Source organism: Squalius cephalus (assembly GCF_949319135.1).
Source record: "Squalius cephalus genome assembly, chromosome: 5".
In the NCBI taxonomy this organism is placed as follows: Eukaryota; Metazoa; Chordata; class Actinopteri; order Cypriniformes; family Leuciscidae; genus Squalius; species Squalius cephalus.
In genome coordinates, this window is record NC_137126.1 from 23,375,275 (window position 1) to 23,397,428 (window position 22,154).

Genomic DNA, 22,154 nt, shown 5'->3' on the forward strand with positions numbered 1-22,154 from the left:
CATTATGGGACTAATAAACTCATAATCACTGTCAACGCTCTAGAGAGCAGAGGCCTCCGAAGAAAACTCTGTTATGATAGGAAGCCTAGCCATGCCCAGACCCACAGGGAAGCTTAGCCTACTACCTGTGCTACTTTAATATCCCCTTAAACTGAAAAATGTTTTTATTTTAATTTTATTTTTTTATCTCTGGTAATGAAAGACTCAGAATTAAAACTCTCAGATTTTTTAATGGATTTTAAAACGAAGGCCGAATACTAGAGGGCTGGAGCTCTCAGTGTCGATGTCTCTCCCATTTGAAAGATAGCTCGCAAATGTCTCTTCAATTGGGGGCATCGACACGTACTCGTGCTCTCGCATTCCCTTCACATTCGCATAATTGTAATGTCAGAAACGGTGAATGCGAGAGGAGTATGGGTTCTTCCAAGCCTTCTCAACCACCGGGAGCTGGTGGATTATGGCCAGTGAGAAAGCGCTAATCAAGTCTTCTACGAGCGACTTCCCCTCTGGCAGCGTATTACAGCTGTATGGACATCCTTTCAATGGATTTATCATTGGACGTGAAAATGCTAGCATCATAAAAACATCTGTGAGTGAGCTTTTTCTTTTTTTAAACGTATTTTTCTATGCATTCAAAATCAATTGTAAACTTAACAGAGCAGTTTGTAATGAATTACATACAAACTGAAGCTCTTGTACTGCTGGTACTATGGAGGGAGCATATGTATAAATAACAGAGTCATCTGCATACAGGTGTAATTTTGCTTGGATATGCCTCTGTAGCATCCCTCTCCACCTGGAATAGGTTTGCTTCCCCAGTGTTAACAACTCTGGTCATGACTGTAAAAGAAAATAGGAAGAGAGCCGAAGCACTCTTCCTGTGATGTATCATATCTAGGATCAGCAGCTACGACTGTCTCCATGGTAAGCTCTGTCCCTTCCACCCCGTAGGAATGGAGGACTAAGATTTTGGGATTACTTTACAAGAACAGTTGCTAAAATGGCACATTCAGCTTGCCAGCATCTGCATCTTCAACACTTGAAACAGTTCAGAGGTTGTGGCACTTTCCATAAGACCCCATTTGTCAGTTTTTCGCCATAACGTTGAACGTGACTGACAGATGGGGAACATCTCGTAACTCTCGTTCACTGAGGGAGGGAACGGAGATGTTATGATGTCCATCCTGCCATAATCGTGAACCACCCCGCTGAATGGCCGGGATCCTGTCTCGGCTCCAAAGCATAAACCTCAATGAGTGCCATCTTATATACCCATATGTATGGGGGAGTGGATGGGCATGCAAATTCCACTCACCAATTCCATTGGCTGTTTTTCTAAAACTCAAAGGTGATTGGGGCTCCCAAGTGACACCCCATTTGTCAGTCTTTCGACAAAACATCTCCGTTTCCCCCATCAGGGAACGAGGGTTACGACAGTAACCAAGACATTCCTAGCTTATAGGGGTACCTTTAGGGCCATGCAAGGCGCTTGACTATGCTTTAGTTTTTGATATATTGGGAGTGAGAATGGGCTGGAAAAGGAGATGCTTACATTTTAAAAAATATATATATTACAATTATTTTTAGGGATGCCCTGATACTACAGTATATATTGTGGCCAATAAGGATTTTATGGCCGATATTAAAATTATAATAAAATGGCTCATAATAAAATAATACTTTTTAAATGTTTTAAATGTATTAAATTTATATTGTCTTGTCTAAGTATTTTTTTTTTTAAATACAGAAACTAAAATCAATCATTTTAAATGCTACAGGTAAATTTAAGGCATCACAACATTAGAATGTACAGTATTAAAATGGATATTCATTTTGAGATTTGATAAATAATAACTGTTAATAATCATATCACATTAAGCTTCAAATTAGATTACGGAAAGTTTATTTACCAGAACAACAATTGCATCATGTAGTGGACCATCAGTGTGGAGAGTCTCGACATCATCCTCGATGAGGTAGTCCCACTCCACTCCTATTTCAATGAAGCGCCGAGATCTCGCATCTTCTCCTTTGCCATTGAGAATGTAATGTCCTGTTGCTTGGTTTTTGATAGCTGCATTCAGAGATTAATTACAACTCTTCATAAGTTCAGGGATAAGAGGTTAACAGAAGGATCTGAATCAAACTGAAAGATCTGTTAATTTAAGCTATTGCAACGGCCATCAAAACAGATGTTTTGATGTGCACATGTCAGGAAAATCACCATTGCTACCAGTCATCAAATGTCACTTGTGAAAAAAGGTTTGATGCAATGAAGTCAAAATTGACCTTTGATTTCCTATAACGTTTAGTGTGATAAAATTGTGTTTATTTTTGGCAGAGGAAAAAAAGGGCTGAATATCAAAAAAATGTTAACTTTAAAAAGGGTAATTCCCCCAAGCATGGACATTTCTTCTGTGGAATTAAAAAAGGTTTTGCTCCTCTATACAACAAAGATGAATGGTAACCAGAAGTGTGCTAGTGTGGAAGAAGAACTAGTGTGCTATATTACAAGCCATCGCAGAGATTTGTGTGAATAATACATTTAAATAAAGGTTTACAAAATCTGAAAATCATGGTCACCATTCAGCTTGGAAATTACGCTTTTTCACCTGTGATTTTCACAAAAAATGTCACTTTTTTTTAAATCATTTTTTTGTTTTGTGTGAATTATGCCTTTAAATAAAAGGCCATTTCCCAGGCCATTTGATGACTGAAAAATAGACCAATCTGAATAGGTCAGAATAAATGCTAAAGGTGTTAATCATAAAACTAATCAGAGCAAGCAAGGATGCTACTGATGGGAACTCACATATTATACATTACTTAATTCATCGTTCACTGACATATTCAATTATCATGCAAATAAATGCTTTTTATCTTAATTACAAATCTAAATATTGGAGACAGAAATTGGTCATTTAAGACACCCTAAACATTTTATCATTATTTTTTTGTACATTCTTGTTGGTTAATATGTATAATACATATATGTATACATGTATATCATATGTATATTACATAACTGGCTGCAGTGTATCAGTTTAGCCAAGACTTGACTTGTATATATATATATATATATATATATATATATATATATATATATATATATATATATTTTTTTTTTTTTATTATTATTATTATTATTTTTCAGAACCCTGAGGCCTATGCTTAGACAGCTAACTCTGCTTTATTAATTTAACAGACTGGTGAACAAAAGATTTCCGGAATCTTCCCGTAATCCAACTCTTCTGTTTGATGGAAATTGCTAAGATTTAGCATTTTGGCATGCAAAGGAATTTAAATATTGTAATCAGTTAAGCTAAATATATGGATAACTGAAATTTGTATCAATTAGATATTAAGCACCCCTAAAGGAAAGTATTATTGAAACATAAACATTACCTTTGTAAGGTTAACTGGGGCAGTAAAGATAGGCATTGAACTACTTACTGTATCTTGGTAATTAAAATAAGGTTAGGTTTAATTAAAAGTTCAACTACCAAGGAGTAATATTTAAAGTCCTATAGTACTTTCAAGAAGCACTTTCAAGAAGGGGAATATTCTTAGAATACAAGTGACTTCAATTTAAGTCATTCAATTATGTGCATTACAATGTGATAATTGCTGTCTGCATGGGCTTCTCCAAATGAATAGAATGAATAAAAAGGGCCAATAAATAATTTTGTCTTTCCCTCTTTTAACTCTGTGTACAGTTTAAAAAGGTTATGTGAAGCCAGTACTGTTTCAGTTCAGATACAAAAAAATTAAACCTTAATTAAGATAGGGCCTCAAAGAAAACAAGAAAAAAAAATGACATTCAAAACTAGCTTTTCAATGCTATTCAATTCACAAAGTATAAAAATGCAATGCCTTAATGCTCATATTTTTATGGAAAACAGAACTCCTCCCCTGAGGAGGGAACGTAGACGTTACGTCAGTGACTGGCGAATAGGAGTTTCACGTAGAAGCCTATCACCTACGAGTTCTTACAAAACGAGCCAATGGCAAAACAATGCCATGGGTCTGCGGAATTTGCATAGCGCAACTCCGCCCCACCGTGAGGGTATAAAAGGAGCAGCGTGGCAATCTCGCATTATGTTATGCTGAGGAGCCGAGACTGAACTCCCAGCTGTTCCAGCGGTACAATGGTTGTGGCAGGGGGACACAAGATCTCCGTTCCCTCCTCAGGGAACGAGGGTTACATTCGTAACCAAGACGTGACTGACGAATGGGGGTCCCAATTCAATCACGCCACAGCGACTGTCTTCCAGTGCCCTGCACAAGTCTGAACTCCCTGTCATGAGACTAGCACGGATGAAGGGCTAGGTTTAACGCAAGAATACCAAGGTACACTGGGTGGAATATCCCAGGTGGAATATGTAACACAGCGCCTACCCGTAGGGAGGACTTAGAATACACATATGACCCGAGAGCGGGATGCATAGACCGCAGGGTGGAATGTTTCAACCTCGAGATGGCAAGAGGGCTGACCGACCGGGCATGCACTCTGGTGACGGCATCGACAGTGCAGGATGAACTCAGGGTCTAAGAGAACTCATCTGAGTGAAATAGCGCATGTATCCAGTCCGTGGAGTGGAATGGCGCAGCAAGTGATGACACTGAGCCGGTCCTACTTACTGGCTAGTGGAAGCGAGTACATGAGAGGACACTGGCTCTACCCGGAGATTATAGAATCTTGCAAAAGTGTTGGGTGTCACCCAGCCTGCAGCTCTACAGATGTCTGTTAGCAAGGTGTCATGCGCTAAAGCCCAGGAGGAACCTGGTTGACCCTGCGTCTAGTAAGCCAGGACAATGGCGCCCACTATCCAGTGAGACGACCTTTGCTTGGAGAGAGCCTTTACCTTCAGCTTCTCACAACAACAGACAAAGAGCTGGTCTGAGGTCCTGAAACACTGTGTTCTGTCTACGTAAGCATGGAGGGCGTGTACTGGACAGAGCAGTGCCAAGGCTGGGTCTGCCTCCTCAGAGGGCAGCGCTTGCAGGTTCACCACCTGATCCCTGAAGGGAGTGGAGGAAACCTTGGGCACGTATCCAGGCCGGGGTCTCAAGATCACGTGAGAGTTGGCCGGCCAGAATTCTAGGCACGCTTCGTCAACCGAAAATACCTGCAGGTCCCCTACCCTCTTGATGGAGGCCAAAGCGACCAGTAGCGCTGTCTTCATAGACAGGAACTTAAGCTCCACTGATCGCAATGGCTCAAAGGGAGCTCTCTGCAGGGCTGATAAGACCACTGCAAGGTCCCAAGAGGGTATAAGAGGAGAGCGAGTAGGATTTAGTCTCCTCGCCCCCCTCAGGACCCTGATGACCAGGTCATGCTGTCCCACCGTTTTTGACTCCAAAAGGTCATGGTGCGCAGAGATGGCAGTCACGTAAACCTTCAGGGTGGAAGGAGACAGCCTTCGTTTCAACCCTTCTTGGAGGAAGGAGAGCACAGACCCGATCTGGCATTTTCTGGGGTCTTCTCGGCGAAAAGAACACCAGGTGACGAAGAGGTTCCATTTCAACTCATAGGCGTGTCTCATAGACAAGGCCCTAGCGGAAGTGATGGTAGCCACCACCTGAAATCAGGGAGGATGAGGAACAGGTCCACCCTCTGGCACCCACGTCCCGATCTGTGGAACCTGCATGTGTGGGTTCTGGACGGGACATGGGTGCCAGAGGGTGCCCTGCGCTAGTGCATCCGAGCCGAGTGTCCCCTCAGTCAGGGAATAAAACCAGCGGCAGTGGGAAGTGTCTGGGGAGGCAAACAGATCTACCTGTGCGTCACCGAACTGTTCCCAAATCAGCTGAACCGTCTGGGGATGGAGTCTCCATTCCCCGGGATGTGGCCGAAATCGTGAGAGCTCGTCGGCTGCACGATTCAGCTCTCCCGGAATGTAAATGGCTCGAAGCGACCTCAGATGCTTTTGACTCCATAAGAGGAGATGGCGGGCGAGTTGCGACATATGGCGGGAGCGCAGACCACCACTCAAGCCCACCTTGTGACGCGGCGATAGACATGACGTCATCTGCCGGGGCGGCAAATTAAATGCTGGGCCCGCCACAAGACCTCATCCGGAAACCTTACAGGTTGCAATGTGGAAGAGGGGGGTGTGGCGAGGAGAATTTGTTGGGTAGTTCCACACCGTCAGCCTCAGATCACTCTGGCCACCAGCCAAAGTATCCCCTCTCGTGGAGAGAATAGATTGGGGTGTGGAAGAGGGGACTCTACCTCTAAGGAGGTCATTGAGTCTCAATCGCAACATTGTGATGGTCATGTTCCCGCAATGAGAACATGACGCATCCATGAATGCTGCCTGAGCGTGATTTAAGCTCAAACGCGCCAGGCAGCATTCGTGCCCATCAGCAGAATTAATCTATCTACCGCACCCAGAAATACACGAGCGAGACATCTTTAAAAAGATGCGCCGCATGCAGCTCTTTTAGAGAGGATAAAACTCAACAACACTGTTGGAAGATCACTGCACAGACCAGCAGCAGGAATGAGATCTCGCTGGAACACGCCGATCACACCAACACCACTGAAGAGTCGCTCGTCTCGTATCTAGAACTCGTAGACCAGGGGTGCCCAATCCTGCTCCTGGCGATCGACTGTCCTGCACAGTTCATCTCCAACCCTAATCAAACACACCTGCCTTTAATTTTCAAGTGATCCTGACGTGCTCTGAAGATCTTAATTGGTTGCTTCAGGTGTGTTTGATTAGGGCTGGAGATGAACTGTGCAGGACAGTCGATCGCCAGGAGCAGGATTGGACACCCCTGTCGTAGACAGTTTGCAGTGGAGAGAAGTGAAGAAACACTCGGCTCCAAAGCAAAAACATAATGCGAGATTGCCGCGCTGCTCCTTTTATAACCACGCGGTGGGACGGAGTTGCGCTACGCAAATTCCGCAGACCCATGGCATTGTTTTGCCATTGGGTCGTTTTGTAAGAACTCGAAGGTGATAGGCTTCTAAGCGAAACCCCCATTCGTCATTCACTGACGTAACTCAGAGTGACTGAACGAAAGGAAACTGTTCAGTCACAATGCCAATTAGCAGGTTATGCCGGAAAGCAAATTCTACATGGGTGGCTCGTGTTTTTAGAGTAGCGGTTTAGTATATGACTTTCTTTCTTCAGCCGAAGAAACATTTAAGTAAATAATTTGAGGAAAACATTCCAGGATCATTTATTTTTATTTAAATTAGTTAACATGTTATTTTTGCATAAATGCATCTGTTCGTGTGTGTATCTGGGATGCCTCAATCTTGTGAAAGCTAAAATATTAATTGTCAGAAATAGCTGTTTTTACAGTGTGAAGGGGGCTTGACGTAATCTTTGCACATTCCTCTTTTAAACAATGGTGTGGTTCTTGCTGCCTACATCAAGCATGATCTCCCCAACGTGCATACGTCACATGAGAAGTTGTGGACTCATGGAAGCGCATTGCAGAGCAGGACCAAGGTGAATATTTGTGTTTAAGTATATAAATTTGTATTATTTTATTATTATTTTCAGAAAATGACAGTTTATTACCCTTATTTGTTGTCTAGGATCATGTGGATCACTTTGAAGCTGCCTAAATATGGATTTTGGACCATCAAAAATGGACTACGGTGAGCCCAGTTTCTCTTCAGCTGAAGAAAGAATTGTATCTACATCTTTGATGGACCGGAGTAAATAATCAAGAAATTTTAATTTGTGGGTGAACTACTCCTTTAACGCTTGTGAATTTGGCAGATGCGTTTATCCAAAGAGGCTTGCATTGCATTCAATGTTATTGCTTTCCCTGGCTGTTGCTAGTGCCATTCTCTATTGTTTGAGCAACAGGAAGGTTCATGTTTTGTTCTACAACATTAATTGAGTTACATACATTCTCAAACGCTTTAAAAAACGTTTGCTAAAAGTTGTCTGGCAAGCACAATATGGGCAGTTGTAGTACAACTTATGCATTAAAACAACAAAATGCTTTTAAAATTGTAAAAATGTTTCTATATTCTGTGTAACAAAACATGAAAAAAAATATTATACTCGTAATCTGAAAACTGCAATTATAAAAACCCACTATAAATTCCAAAAGGAACCCATAGCTTGAAATTGCTCATTCCCTTTCAGGTTTTAGGACTATGGTCCACAATGCCACAAAAAAATTGTGGTGGACAGTGATTGTCTCTAAAATCTGTGAGTATAATTCTGTTTAATGCACTTCCAGGGAAATGCACATGCTGCTTTATATGAATACATTGGTCCGATGGATAAGTATTAGAGTGACATGGATCCATTAAGCACAGCTACCTGTACCACGCACAGAATACATGAGCATGCATTTGATATTTTTATTGTTTATCCTGGGAAACATGAGGACAGATTTCACTTACCAAGAATTTGAGGAGAAGCCTCATGTTCTTGTATGATCACATGTCTAGCTCCAGGAGGAATGAGAAACATCTTTAGGTAACCTTTGCAACGGTGAAAAAAAGGCAAAGGAAGAGAAAGCAGAAGCAATTAGTTAGCTAAGAAGTTCTACTACGGTTTAATCTTTGCAGAGGTGGGCATCTCATCACTAAGGCATTTCTACAGTAGTACATCAATAAAGCGTTCAGATTTGAACAGTCAGACTATTGCTACTGTCCATCTAGCAGGGTCATGAGAAGCCTATAAAGGAAAAGTATCAAGACGTGACAGAAGGTTCCACTGCCATTCATTTCATACATTCATCCTTGTGAATGTATGACATATCCTTCAGAAGCTCAAAAAACAATGTCAGGCGAAACAAAACTGAAAACCATGAACATAACATGAATTGTTATGTAAGGCTAATTAAGAAGGATGCTGAATGGCAGAGCCTTGAGTCAGTTTGCAATACATCACACAAGAACACAAAAACACTAATGTTGCCTTCTCTACGAATGCCCATTCCTCTGCAAAGCATGATACCACTCACCCATCACATTTCTAGAATCCTCCGTTTCATTCAGATATATATTCCGAGCTCCTTTCGGCAGCAAGAAGGCTCCTCTTGTTTTCCCTTCAGAATCACAAGGATTTGTTACGTCATTTACATGCTAAATGCCTCTAAACCAAAGCTAGACTTTGAACCAGTCTATAGCAGCATGATGCCTGTCTGAGACACCGGTGTGATGTAACAAGTTGGCTAGGAGTCTAATCATTGCAATGAAGGATTAAGTCACTGAAGGTAGTGTCTGTTGGGAGGATTTATCATCAATTAATGTGGACAGGAAGACATCTGCAAGGAAAGATTGGGCTGCTGGGTAATCCTAATAGAGTTCAGATGAGGTTAGAGTGCAGGCCTAAAAGGAGCAGGAATAAAATAGGGTTGAGGAAGGAGAAAGAGCGATTAAAGAAAATGGACAAATAATGGTTGGTGTGTTATGATGGTGGGGGAGGGATGCTGTACACTACAGTATGTATGAGTGGGGGTGAGAGAGAGCATATTCATATTAAGTGGCAAGATCAACAAACTACTAATAGTGTATTTGAGCAAGCCTACACCACAAGCATCGAGGCGATGGTAATAAAGAACCAACTGCGATGGGAAGGTCATGTAGTCCGTTTGGAGGACTCTAGGATTCCCAAGCAGATCATGTACTCGGAGCTGGAGGCTGGCAAGCGCACACAGGGAGGTCAGATGAAACAATACAAGGACACTCTACATCAAAGCCTTAAACAGTGTTTCATCAAAGCCAACAACTGGGAACAACAAGCTCGGGACAGGAAATTATGGAGGAGCACTATCCATCGTGGTATTAAAATATTTGAAGAGCAACGGAGAAACAAAAGAGAAGAAAAGAGGGCAGCTTGTAAAGCTAGGCAAAGCGCTGATGTCATGACACCTGCTGTAGCTGATCCGAGCAACAACTGCCCTCACTGCCACAAGATATGCCGATCTCAGATTGGACTCATCTGAGAATGCACAACTAATGCAAGCAGACATCATACTCGACTAACGAGGGATTGCAAACGTCGAAACAACGATAGTAATCTTAGATTCACTTGATTTCATGATCTCCATATTATATTTATCCTATTTTGAAAGTAGAAATATGGACATTTTTATTAAGCTCTTCAAAACCTTTATTTAAAGAGACAGTTCACCCAAAATAAAAATAATGTCATCATTCAGTGTCGTTCCAAATCTTTATGGAACACAAAATATGTTATTTTCAAGAATGTTGGGGTCCAAACGACTCACTGCCCACTGACTTACAAAACAAACAAACAAACAAACAAACAAAAAACACTGGAGACATTTTTCAAAATATCTTCTTTTTTTTTCTACAGAAAAAGAAACACAAGCATACAAGTTTGGAATGACATGAGGGAAAATTATTTAAATTTTGGGGTGAACTATGCCTCTAATGTAAGAGTAGTCTTCAATGGACATTTAAGTCAAGCCGAGTTTGCACAACAAAACAATTTTAAGCCAATCTTTTTAGGAAGATTCTGAGTTAAATTAATCTCAAGCTTATCTGTGGCATGCTGTCTATCACTAAAGAAAATCATTTTAATCTGCACCATTTTGAAAAATACAAAGGAAAAACACTTGAACAGTAATGTAGTACCTATAATGGAAACACCACAACTTTTAAATTATGCAGTCACAGTACATAAGTCAGCATGACACTGGTGTCATAGAATTGCTTGCCAACGTTTTTGTGTTTCAAAAGCTGGCAAACCCAAGTTAAAATGGTTAAATGTAAAATTTCACATGATATCTGCTCAGGACTATCAGCAGAGGATGTATTTGTCCACAAAATGCTGTTTAAATGGAACAAACGTCACTCAGTAATTATGTTGATAATGTAGAACAAAAGTTTTACACCTTAAGAGGATGATTTAAACAGACTGATTTTCTGAATAATTCCAGTGCTTCAAGAAAAGTATAACCTGCACATTTCCATTTCTAAACTATTCAATAAATTTGCCCCATGGGCATCCATTGTAAGTGCATTACTTTAAACAGGTTTTTCTTTGGGTTTTATAAACAAAGCCATGGGATTTGTTTTCATTGAAGTTATTTTCTGTGGTAATCGACAGCATTATTCAGATGCAGTTGATAGAGTTTAATTTATATCATCCTCGGAACATTCATTTAAAGCTACTAGCTACAGTCAATGCAGAGGACAGCAGTACAGCAGGAAAGAGAAGTGTAGGATTAGACAATATAAGATACTTGCAGGTTGTGTTTTCCAAAACAGGAATTTCTTTTTGGGATCTCTTGCTTAACTTTTTTCCTGTTAAAAAAAGTAATCAGTTGAAAATAAAACAAGATGGAGTTAGATGGTGAAAGGTAAAAAATGCTGATTTAGTTCATGCAGACAATGTGTTAAAATTAGTAATGATAATAATTAAGTACAATATAAGGAATTTGTGATATTAAGTGTCACAAATTGTGTACAATCACCCATATGACGCATATTTTATGAAAACATCATGCTGTAAAAATCATGCAAATTCTGGATAGAACCAGAATAAAACATTAATTCATTGACACAAGTAAATACAGCACTTGTGACACCATGCTAATTAAAGTTAAGGAATTGCACAATCTGCATTCATAACGAAAACTGAGGCACATCTGAAAGAAATCATGCCAGAAACATCGCCTCAATGCCACATGCCACGTCTTTCAGATGCAACAAAGGCAACATAAAAATGCATGATTCTTAGACACATTTGTCCTGCCATCTGGGCAAGGATTGTGCTTCATTTTGCATTAGCATAAGTGTTTTATCGTCATTTTATAGACCTTTAGGCCAAATGCCAAAATGAAGCTTTAAAGGATCTGTTGCGATTGTATGTGTCTATGGAATAGTAAAATTAGGCAGCTTCTGAAATTACAGCAATGAAACATTGTGCCAGACCCACATGGTGCGTGCCAATGCCTGTTTCCGAAGAAGATTTATACTTATCCTAAGAATGTGATTTGCATATTTAAGCTTAAATTAATTTAAATTAAGCAATAATCACGTCATTTTTGATTCAGAGCAGCCACAGCTCTGAATTACTGTAAGTAGCAAAGTCCCGCACACTGTATTCAAATTAGCTAATGTACATGCAGTGCTTGACAGCCCTTCCCTGCCATTTTAAAGATGTCAGCCCCTTGCCCTTTGTGTATTTGAGTTCCTCTCTAATCATGAAGTTAAACACATAGGATTAATAGAGGAAAATAGGTATTTTAATACATTCTCCATTTGGTTATTTTCTTATGTGCTATTAATTCAACTACATGTACAGCATAAGCTAATTTGAAAAGGAAAAAATAAGGATAAAATAACAGAAATAATCTTAGGACATAAAAATAATCGAATAATAAAAGCCACCAGTGGCCCAAAACACTGTTTGTTTTTTTATTAACTGGAGAGATGTTTCATATCCTCATTAACTGCTTAGTGACTGGACAGGCCACTATACAATTATTACTTTCAGCCAAGGCATCATTATCAACATACATGGAGGTTGGTTGAACAAGCAATAACATGATGATAAGCATTGTGACAATATTGTGACAGGCTTTTCACACAGTCACAGTTTCATACAGGTGTAAAGAACCAGCTTCAGTAGTATGAGAACTGTGCTGTAGGGATGTGTCTACTATTCCAAAGTTTGGAGTCGGTAAGAGTAAAACAAATATAATAATAATAATATCTTATGCTCATCAAGGCTGCATTTATTTGATCAAAAAAATACAATAAAAATAGTAATATTGAGAAATATTATTACAATTTAAAATAATGGTTATTTAATATATTTTAAAATGTAATTTATTTCTGTGAAGCCAAAGCAACATTTTCAGCAAGCATCACTCCAGTCTTCAGTGACACATAATCCTTCAGAAATTATTCTGAATTTACTCTTTTGTGACAAAAATATATGTATTTACTGTAATATTTTTAATTAATTTATCACATCCCTAATAAAGCATCAATTTCTTTAAAAAGAAAATCATATTCACCCCAAACTTTTGAAAGCTAGTACCTGTATCAGTTGCACTGACAGAAATCTTACTGATATGCAGATGTGGGCAGTCCTTAAACCAGAAGTAGAAACATACAAAATAAGCCTATTTTTAGATGTGAATCTATTCCATTTATATTTTCCATATAGCATTTATATTTTCCACATAGCAAATGAAATTTGTTATTCTTTTTATTACAATATTTGCAAATTATAAAATCTTGAAAATAGTAGGATAGACAACATATCAAAGTGAGTATCACAAGTGTGCCTGTAGGTTTTATTTGATCATCTAAATGCAAAGCCAACTTATGACTCTTTGGACCCTTGCTGGGAAGGAAATTTCAAGGCTGGACTCTGGTACTTTAATTGAATACCTCTGCACTACAGTTACTAGCCATAGTGACAATGTGCCAAAACATAATATAATTAATACTATCGCAGTGGGGGAATCTATTTATAAATTAGTTCTGGTGTGAGCCTCACTAGGCTGCACAAGTGGAAAACACCATTAAAAAGTAAAGTGATATTTGCTTAAGGAAACCAATTAGATGACTACCATGCTTTCTTCCCTGTTGTTTGCTGAATGACAATGACACCCCTCCCCCCAAAACTGATGGCTTTTCTGTGATGGACTGCTCAAATAAAAGCTTCCTCTGTCCATCTATTGGGATTCCCTGGGTACAAAATGTTCTGCTTTTTAATATGTTGTTCAATTCATAATGAATTCACTGCCAATGGCACTTGGCTCTATTTGTCACCAGATGATCTGAAAGGAGTGAGACTTGCAACAAAACCAGGATCCTCTCCTGTGTGTCTTGGGAAAATTATACACAGTTTGTATGCAAAGTAAACGGTCGAGTTGGAGTGGTAATGTAAGTCCTGAGGGAAGCTCTGTGAGTTCATATAATTTCAATAAATGTTGTAAATATTGTTTCACTGTGTTTACAGGTGAGGGGAGCACCTCCTGCATCAAGCAGCCCAGTGGTCCCGAATGTCAATGTTCTTGGCTTGCTATTTGACATGCATTTACGGTCTAATTTATGTTGTATTTTTTTCCTGCTGTATATCATTCACCTTCCCCTTTTTATTCACATGAGTGTGATGTTGTTTTTCACTGCGATACCAGTGTGGGATTTCTGTGTGTGTGTGTGTGTGTGTGTGTGTGTGTGTGTGTGTGTGTGTGTGTGTGTGTGTGTGTGTGTGTGTGTGTGTGTGTGTGTGTGTGTGTGTGTGTGTGTGTGTGTGTGTGTAATATGAGGTGTCTGTAATTTACTGTATCCATCTAATGAAAAACTACATTTCATGTAATGTGTCTAATTCGCTTTGAGAATATTGATTTTAAACAGATAGTTATCCCCTGATACCTATAAAACATAATGAAAATTCAGACAGCACACACTGAGAACATGTCTACACCTGGTAGTAAAATCCACCTGTCGATCTGATCACCAGTGGTCAGAAGAGACAGGTCAATGTTTACACTTGGTGGTAATGTCTTACATCTCTCACTTGTGATGGAGAAGAGAGTCTCTGATAATCAGTCTACATGTCACTTACTATATTATTGTGTTATTATTATGTTGATAAAGCAAAAATCCAAAATATATACATTTTAATATAAATATAAATATAAAGTTTTGACAAGTTAGTAAGTGATCCTACACTCTTAGGGCCCTATTTTAACAATCTAAGCGCAGGGTCTAAAGCACAGGGCACAAGTTCCCTTAGGCGTGTCCGAATCCACTTTTGCTAGTTTAACGACGGGAAAAATTGTCGGCACACCAGTCGCATGGTCTAAAAGGGTTGTCCCTATTCTCTTAATGAGTAATGGGTGTGTTTTGGGATTTACGTGCGTTAAACCAATCAGAGTCTCATCTTCCATTCCCTTTAAATGCAGTTGCACTCGTGCCATGGCGGATTTACATTACGGAATTTGATAGTGGAAAGACCGAACACATCTCCAGAGCGCAAACGGAACTGCTCGTGCGCAAGGTAAAAGTGCGCAAGCAAACCATCTACGGGACAAACTGGATTCCACCATATCTTTATGTACACAATAATAATCTTTTACATTGTAATCCTTTTATTTGAAATATTTGGCATGTTTGTGTGCTGCTGTGCGTCCCTGTGTGTTTAATAAGCAGAGTGTACGCACGTTGTGGACCCGCCTATAGGCGTACATTACTAATGTGCTCTTCAAATAAAAAAAAATTGCAGTCTATTTCTGTTGCTTCAAAATAGCAACGTGCCAACAATGCGCCAGAACACACATCGTTCTCAGACCAGCACGCCCATGGGCACAAATGCATTTGCTATTCAAACAACGCGGTGCAGGATGTGAAAATGATAACTGCGTCGGACTGAAACTAGCAAAAAACACTTTCGTCGTGCTTGGCTGCATTGCAACGGGTGTAAGATAGGGCCCTTAAACTACAAATACAATGTAGTCAAATGCCTTTTCGCCTTGAATGTGATTTGAACAATCAGGGCCCGGTTCCCCAAAACGTTCTTATCGCTAAGTAGTTCTTAACCTATTGCTTAACCTCTCTCTTAACGTTATGGCACGATTCCCGACACGTTCGTACGCTAAGTATATCTTCTGTAAGTCACACTTTCGTAAGGTTGGTCTGGACCACTCTTAGCTTTACATTATCACTGTTGCAGGTCTATATGAAAATAATTCTGAAGTTTTAATACACACAGACAGTGTTCATTTAGGCTAATTCAAGTGTTTTCATGCAAAGAATAAAATTGTCAATCACACTGATTGTTGTTAATTATATATATAATTATAATTTTATAATTTTAATTATATTATTATTATATATTATATTATTAATTTAATAAAAGAGCGCTTTTAAAGGCCAGTGAAAGCATACTGTCAGTTAAGTTCTATTCGGACGCTAATATTGTTTCTCATGGCCTCGTCCAGTATTTTAAACATTTACAGGGGTAAGTCAGTGATTTTAGTGCCGTCCGAATCCATAATATCAGTGTTTTTTCTCACCCAACCCGCGTAAAAATCCCTGGCCAAATTAGTACCTACTGTTTTTTGACAAACAGGTCGTGTGGTAATTTAATTGCCGTCTGAATCCACATCTCTGAGTTTACAAGAAGAGATTCAAAATTCACTGTTTAAATCCTTTTTGATAACTGCCGAGCACCGTATGTAAGATGTACACTTTTATTACTGAAATGCTGGAAAGTATTTACAAGAACAATATTTCATCGCAGCTCCACCTCAGCGAACACAAATGGGAAAGAGATGAAAGCACATACAATTTTTGAAATGGTTATTGTGGCAGCAATATATGTTACAATTTTAAAATGGACAAGAGAATAATTGATTCTCGAGCCATCGATATCATCCAATTCAGCACCATCGCCACGGACAGCACCGGGTAACGTTGCACGTAAGAAGGTATATCTTAAGCAGCTTCCTAAGGTATGGTTCGGGGAACACTCCTAGAAATGATATCCCTTTAGTTAAGTTATACCTTACGAGTCTTCGTAGCGCGCTAAGAGACAACGTTATTGGGAAACCCGGCCCAGGTCATTACACTTATATGGATAATAAAAGGCCTTAATAATAGAGATAAACTGAGTCTGTGATTTTATTGGATGAATTAGGACCAATGAAAAGACATTTTCCAACAAATGTCCCATCATTTTTTTAAACTCACGAACGTGCAGTCAGTGCTTTACTTACATAAGCCCTATTTGGATGGGATAAGTTTTACATGGAGAGGTGGGTTAAAGTAAATATTTCCAGATCTCAGTGAATAAACGTCCGAACGTGCCATCTCAGTAATCATTATGGACAATGTCAGTAAAGATTATGGCAACTTTTACCTTTTGTATAAAGCTCTGGAAAAATTACCTCAGGTAATGCTAATCCCGTCCAAATGCGAATGTCTGTAATTGCTGATGTTGTATTTATCCTAATGCTTCTCCTTGTGTGTTTTTGACCTACCTGAGCAACCGTTTGCACACCAATCTTCAGCATGCTTTCATTTAATTTCAATATGGATAGTATCCGACTAAGAAATAAAATTGTAAAATTTATAAATAGAGCCAAATCGCAAAAAAACTGCAAAGACTACCCATTTTAATATCAATGTCATTTAAGAGTAAGATGCTTGTCTAGATTTCGCTACTCACTTATGTGGGTTCATTATAAACAGCCACTTCTATAAACTCGTGAAGTTCACATAAATAGGGTTTTTATGATAAATTAAAATTATATTAACAAATAATCAATTAAAATACATATACGTCATGATGCACGCAAGCACAGCAGATGACCTTCTATAACGCCCACATCTAGAAAACACACACTCCCACCTCTGTATTAAACACGTACATGTTAGTCCTGTCCGAATCAGTACATGAAATCACAGACGTCGAGTGATACATTTTTTTTTAACTCAAACGTCATTTAGAAAACTAGTCCCATCCATATAGGGCTAAATTCAGACATTTAACCCTCTACCGCATGGTGTTGCCATATGGCAACATATTCTTTGTGTTCATTTCCTTGCCACTGTCTCTTTAAGAAAACATTCTCGTGTTTTTTGTTGGAATGAGAAGACCTTAGTTTAGCCAATGATGTGCTTTGGTTAAGTCACATGACATGCAGTTTTTTTCTGTTGCACGATTTTTGACAGACTGCGGTCTCTTGTCGGTAGTTGCTGAAAGCAAACTAAAACGTCAGTAACAAACAAGGACCAGCCCATATCACATACACAAAAAAACCCCAGAAACATCATGTGGCGAGCAGGACGAGGCCGAGGGCTGTGAGAGAGCGGCACGAGGCCGGTGGCGTGATTACTGATGAGCGACACCTGCGCGACGCACCGGTCTCGTATCTCTCACGGAGGAGCGGAAGCATAAAGGAGGAGTGACGACAGTGAAAGAGCGAGAGAGGAACAGGCCTGAGTTTTATGTGATGTTTTGTTCCTGTTTTGTGTGGCCAGCAGTCGTCCATGAGGGGCTGCTGGCTTATACTTTCGTTTTTGTATTGGTTTATTTATTTATTCAAATATTTGAATGTTCGTCGGTTTCCGCCTCCTCCTTCCCATAACGAACCTCTCTTTCAGCCCTCGGCCTCGTCCTGCTCGCCACACATCACCTCAGGTAAGTTATTATGACATATTCACCACTCAAAAAAGTTTTTATGAAATTTGTTTTTGGTAAATCGATCAAATGTCTGTGTTGCCAAACGGCCGAAAACCAGTCAGTCTCTGGTGTGACCACCATTTGCCTCACGCAGTGCAACACATGGCCATGCATGAACTGGGATGTTTTCAGCTTCCAGGAATTGTGTACAGATCCTTGCAACATGGGGCTGTGCATTATCGTGCTGCAACATGAGGTGATGGTCGTGGATGAATGGCACAACAATGGGCCTCAGGATCTTGTCACGGTATCTCTGTGCATTCAAAATGCCATCAATAAAATGCACCCGTGTTCAATGTCCATAACATACGCCTGCCCATACCATTACCCCACCGCCACCATGGGCCACTCGATCCACAATGTTGACATCAGCAAACCGCTCAACCACACAACGCCATACACGCTGTCTGCCATCTGCCCTGTACAGTGAAAACCGGGATTCATCCGTGAAGAGAACACCTCTCCAAAGTGCCAGACGCCATCGAATGTGAGCATTTGCCCACTCAAGTCAGTTACGACAATGAACTGCAGTCAGGTGTGGACTAGTGTGGTTACATGTGGTTAACCATGTGTTACACACGGGTTACATAATGTTGTTACACACGGGTTACATAATGTTGATTAGTCATATGTTAAGGACTGCCAAGGCATTTGTATAATGGAAAAAAAATCAAAATTAAATGGCAATTTTTTCTAAAAAGAACCGTGATAATGTAAAGAAAGTATGTTGTTGCCGTATGGCAACATATCAAAGTACCTTAAAACAATATTATTCCATTTTTTATTTTTATTTTTTACATTACTTCAAGAAGCCCTTCTAAGAAAAGAAAAAGAGTCAAATATTTTTTTCTATAGGTCTATCATAATGTGTGCGGTAGAGGGTTAATTTCATAACCATAACATTCAGGCTAGCAATGAATATATGCTGTAACTGAAGTAAAGGAAATTGCTTTTGTTCAGTCCTAAAGCTAGACTAAAGTAAAGTTATGACATCAGCTGTTCAATTTGCTAAGGTTCTTTAACTACAGTTGAAGTACAATGACAAAGTTCTCCAGATGTAGGCAAGACCTCTAATTTGTCTGATAAAGAATGAATGTACGTACATTGAGTGGGTCCAAAGCCCGAGACACACCAAACTGACGCCAAAGAACTAGCACTGATGAAAGCCGACTGTGTTGTCACCTTGCGTCGCCTGCGTCGAGGGAAAAAAGCTGCACTTGAACACACCGAGAGAACTACTGCCGACTGTCAGCTAGAAAGCGTGTTCTGCGCCTGTGTGTAAATGAGACAACTGTCTATTTCTGCAGATATATTGATCTATAATCGTCATTCAAAAAGGGAAACCGACGCTGCAGGCTGCAGATACACAAACCATAAACAAAGCAGTGTGTGCTTACCGTTTTGAATATCAATCCTGCTAAACCAGAGGTCTCCAACCTTTTTTCCTTTGAGAGCTACTTTTTAAAAATGAAAGTGGCCGAGAGCTACTCATGTAATACAATACTTAAATCTCTTAAATAATGTCTCATAACTCTCATATTAACAACTATCCAAACTGTTTTAGACCTAAGAGTTTTTGAAGGCCTATGTATGTCACCCAAAATGTCATGTTGTTACGGAAAGGGTGAAGCTGATTGGTTGGTTCTTGTCACATGACCTGCGGTGCGCTTGCGGTATTCTGAAAAGTTCTGATTTTTTCATCTCGCTGCGCCTGGAAAAAATGAACGCGTCGCTTCAATTGACATAATGACCTACATTTGAAATAACGAACTCAAGCGCGCAAAAGATGCAATATGTGAACGCCCCCTCGGCGAGCTACCTTCATTCAGGCCACGAGCTACTGGTAGCTCGCGAGCGACGTGTTGGAGACCCCTGTGCTAAACACTTTCTTTATTCCACTCCGCTCATGTTAATATTTAAATATTAGCCAAGGAACACTCAGGTAAGATGACGTAACATTAGAACAGCCTTCTATCTGTACCGTTTTGACTTCTTTGCATGCTGTTTTGCTATTATTCTCGTGCACTAAGCTGAACAGCCAATCAGAGTTCCCTCCTTTACCGACGCCGATTCAACATGTCGAATCGGCCAAAAAAAAGCAGACGAGGACCCATTTCTGCCGACGGTGCGGAACACACTGAGAAAATTGAGTCGACCGACGCACAAAAACTGCCCGACAGCTGTCCATCGGCTTGGTGTGTCCGTAACTTAATGGACATTTGAGCATGGTCATTTATGTATATGTGCAAAGAACAAGGAAAGTACAGATGCCCTTTACTTTTGAATGCATTCAAATAAATTTCTCAAACAGCTTGTTCATTCTATGGTGTCAGAGGAAGAGTGTCAAGAGTAAAAATGTGAATACAGAATAAGAATTTCAGCTGGTGACACTGTGAAATGTGACAGACCTAAATAAAAAAAGGCAAGTGTGAAGTGTCCTCAAACTAGAGGACTGGAAATATAAACTTAATGACAGGGTTGAAGTCCAGAATAAAGGACTGCCCGATTTAAGTTAAATACTGTAAGTCACTGACCAAGGAAAGAGGAAAGTATCTTACCAGCTTTCTTGGGCACACGGGTGAAGGTTCCTTTCACAGTTCGGCAGTGGGAGTTGTCACCCCCACACACACCACACTTATCCTCCACCTTGTTGGAGCCAATTTCCCTGTCACAGCCCACTTTCTGAAGGAGAGGAAGAGAGATATGGGGGGATATGCGAGACACACTAAGAAAAAAGGCAAGATGTGGTATCAGAAACACTTTAAAGCTTTCATCTTGGATATGTCTACATCTAATATCATGAAACTATAGACCTAATGCGCCAGAGAAACAAGCAAGCAGCCATCATTAGAACATTTTGTTTGAACTTCCGTTCTTGCGCTAGCTCTGTATACAGTATAACTCTGTATAACACTTGGTCCTTTTCAGAAGTCTGAGCGTGGTTCGCATGATTTTTGGTCTCGTATGTGAACACTCAAAATGATCTCAGACCCCTTTAAAGTATTGCAGTAGTATTGCAACAAACATTTGTGCAAAATAAACAACTTTCTTTACAAAATAATAATAATAATCTTTACAAACAAATATCCTGGTTAGTGAGGCACATACAATGTAAGTAAAAGGGATTCAATTTTGAAGTAGAGATAAAACGGCATGAACATTTCATAACACGATTATGGTGACACAAATTATCACGATTATCAATATTATCACGGTTTTGATCAAATGAGATGTAAATGTTCCAAAAGAACTGGTAAACGCACTGAAAACCTTTCAACAGGTTTTGCATTTGAAAATCAACAAACAACAAATCAAATTAGCTGATCTATGCACTTTTTTAAGCAAGATTCTGTTTTCTGCGGCATTTCCTTGCTTTTAAAGGGATAGTTCACTTCAAAATTAAAGTTCTGTCATCATTTACTCACTCTCAATTTGTTTCAAATCTGGATGAATTATTTTCTTCTGCTGAACACAAAGGAAGATATTTTGAAGAATGTCGGTAACCAGACAGTTGATGTACCCCATTGACTTCTACTATGGAAGTTAATGGGGTCCATCAACTGTTTGGTTATACAACCCCAAATCAGAAAAAGTTGGGACACTGTACAAATTGTGAGTAAAAACAGAATGCAATGATGTGGAAGTTTCAAATTTCAATATTTTATTCAAAATACAACATGGATGACATATCAAATGTTTAAACTGAGAAAATGTATCATTTAAGGGAAAAATAAGCTGATTTTAAATGTCATGGCATCAACACATCTCAAAAAAGTTGGGACAAGGCCATGTTTACCACTGTGTGGCATCCCCTCTTCTTTTTATAACAGTCTGCAAACGTCTGGGGACTGAGGAGACAAGTTGCTCAAGTTTAGGAATAGGAATGTTGTCCCATTCTTGTCTAATACAGGCTTCTAGTTGCTCAACTGTCTTAGGTCTTCTTTGTTGCATCTTCCTCTTTATGATGTACCAAATGTTTTCTATGGGTGAAAG

At 39.6% G+C, this 22,154-nt stretch overlaps 1 protein-coding gene across 3 annotated transcripts in view; it reads right to left on the minus strand.

The window, feature by feature from the left end:
* adamts3 (ADAM metallopeptidase with thrombospondin type 1 motif, 3) overlaps positions 1-22,154 on the minus strand; it is a 164,971-nt gene that overhangs the window by 26,094 nt on the left and 116,723 nt on the right. Inside the window, exons 15-18 of one of the 3 annotated variants that reach the window (XM_079871576.1) lie at positions 20,720-20,843; positions 8,947-9,030; positions 8,381-8,461; positions 1,911-2,074 (exon numbers count right to left, since the gene is read on the minus strand). In XM_079871576.1, coding sequence (XP_079727702.1) covers positions 1,911-2,074; positions 8,381-8,461; positions 8,947-9,030; positions 20,720-20,843 — 453 coding nt within the window. The remainder of the gene's footprint in view (positions 1-1,910; positions 2,075-8,380; positions 8,462-8,946; positions 9,031-20,719; positions 20,844-22,154) is intronic. The other 2 variants (XM_079871577.1, XM_079871578.1) reach the window with 2 other exon arrangements.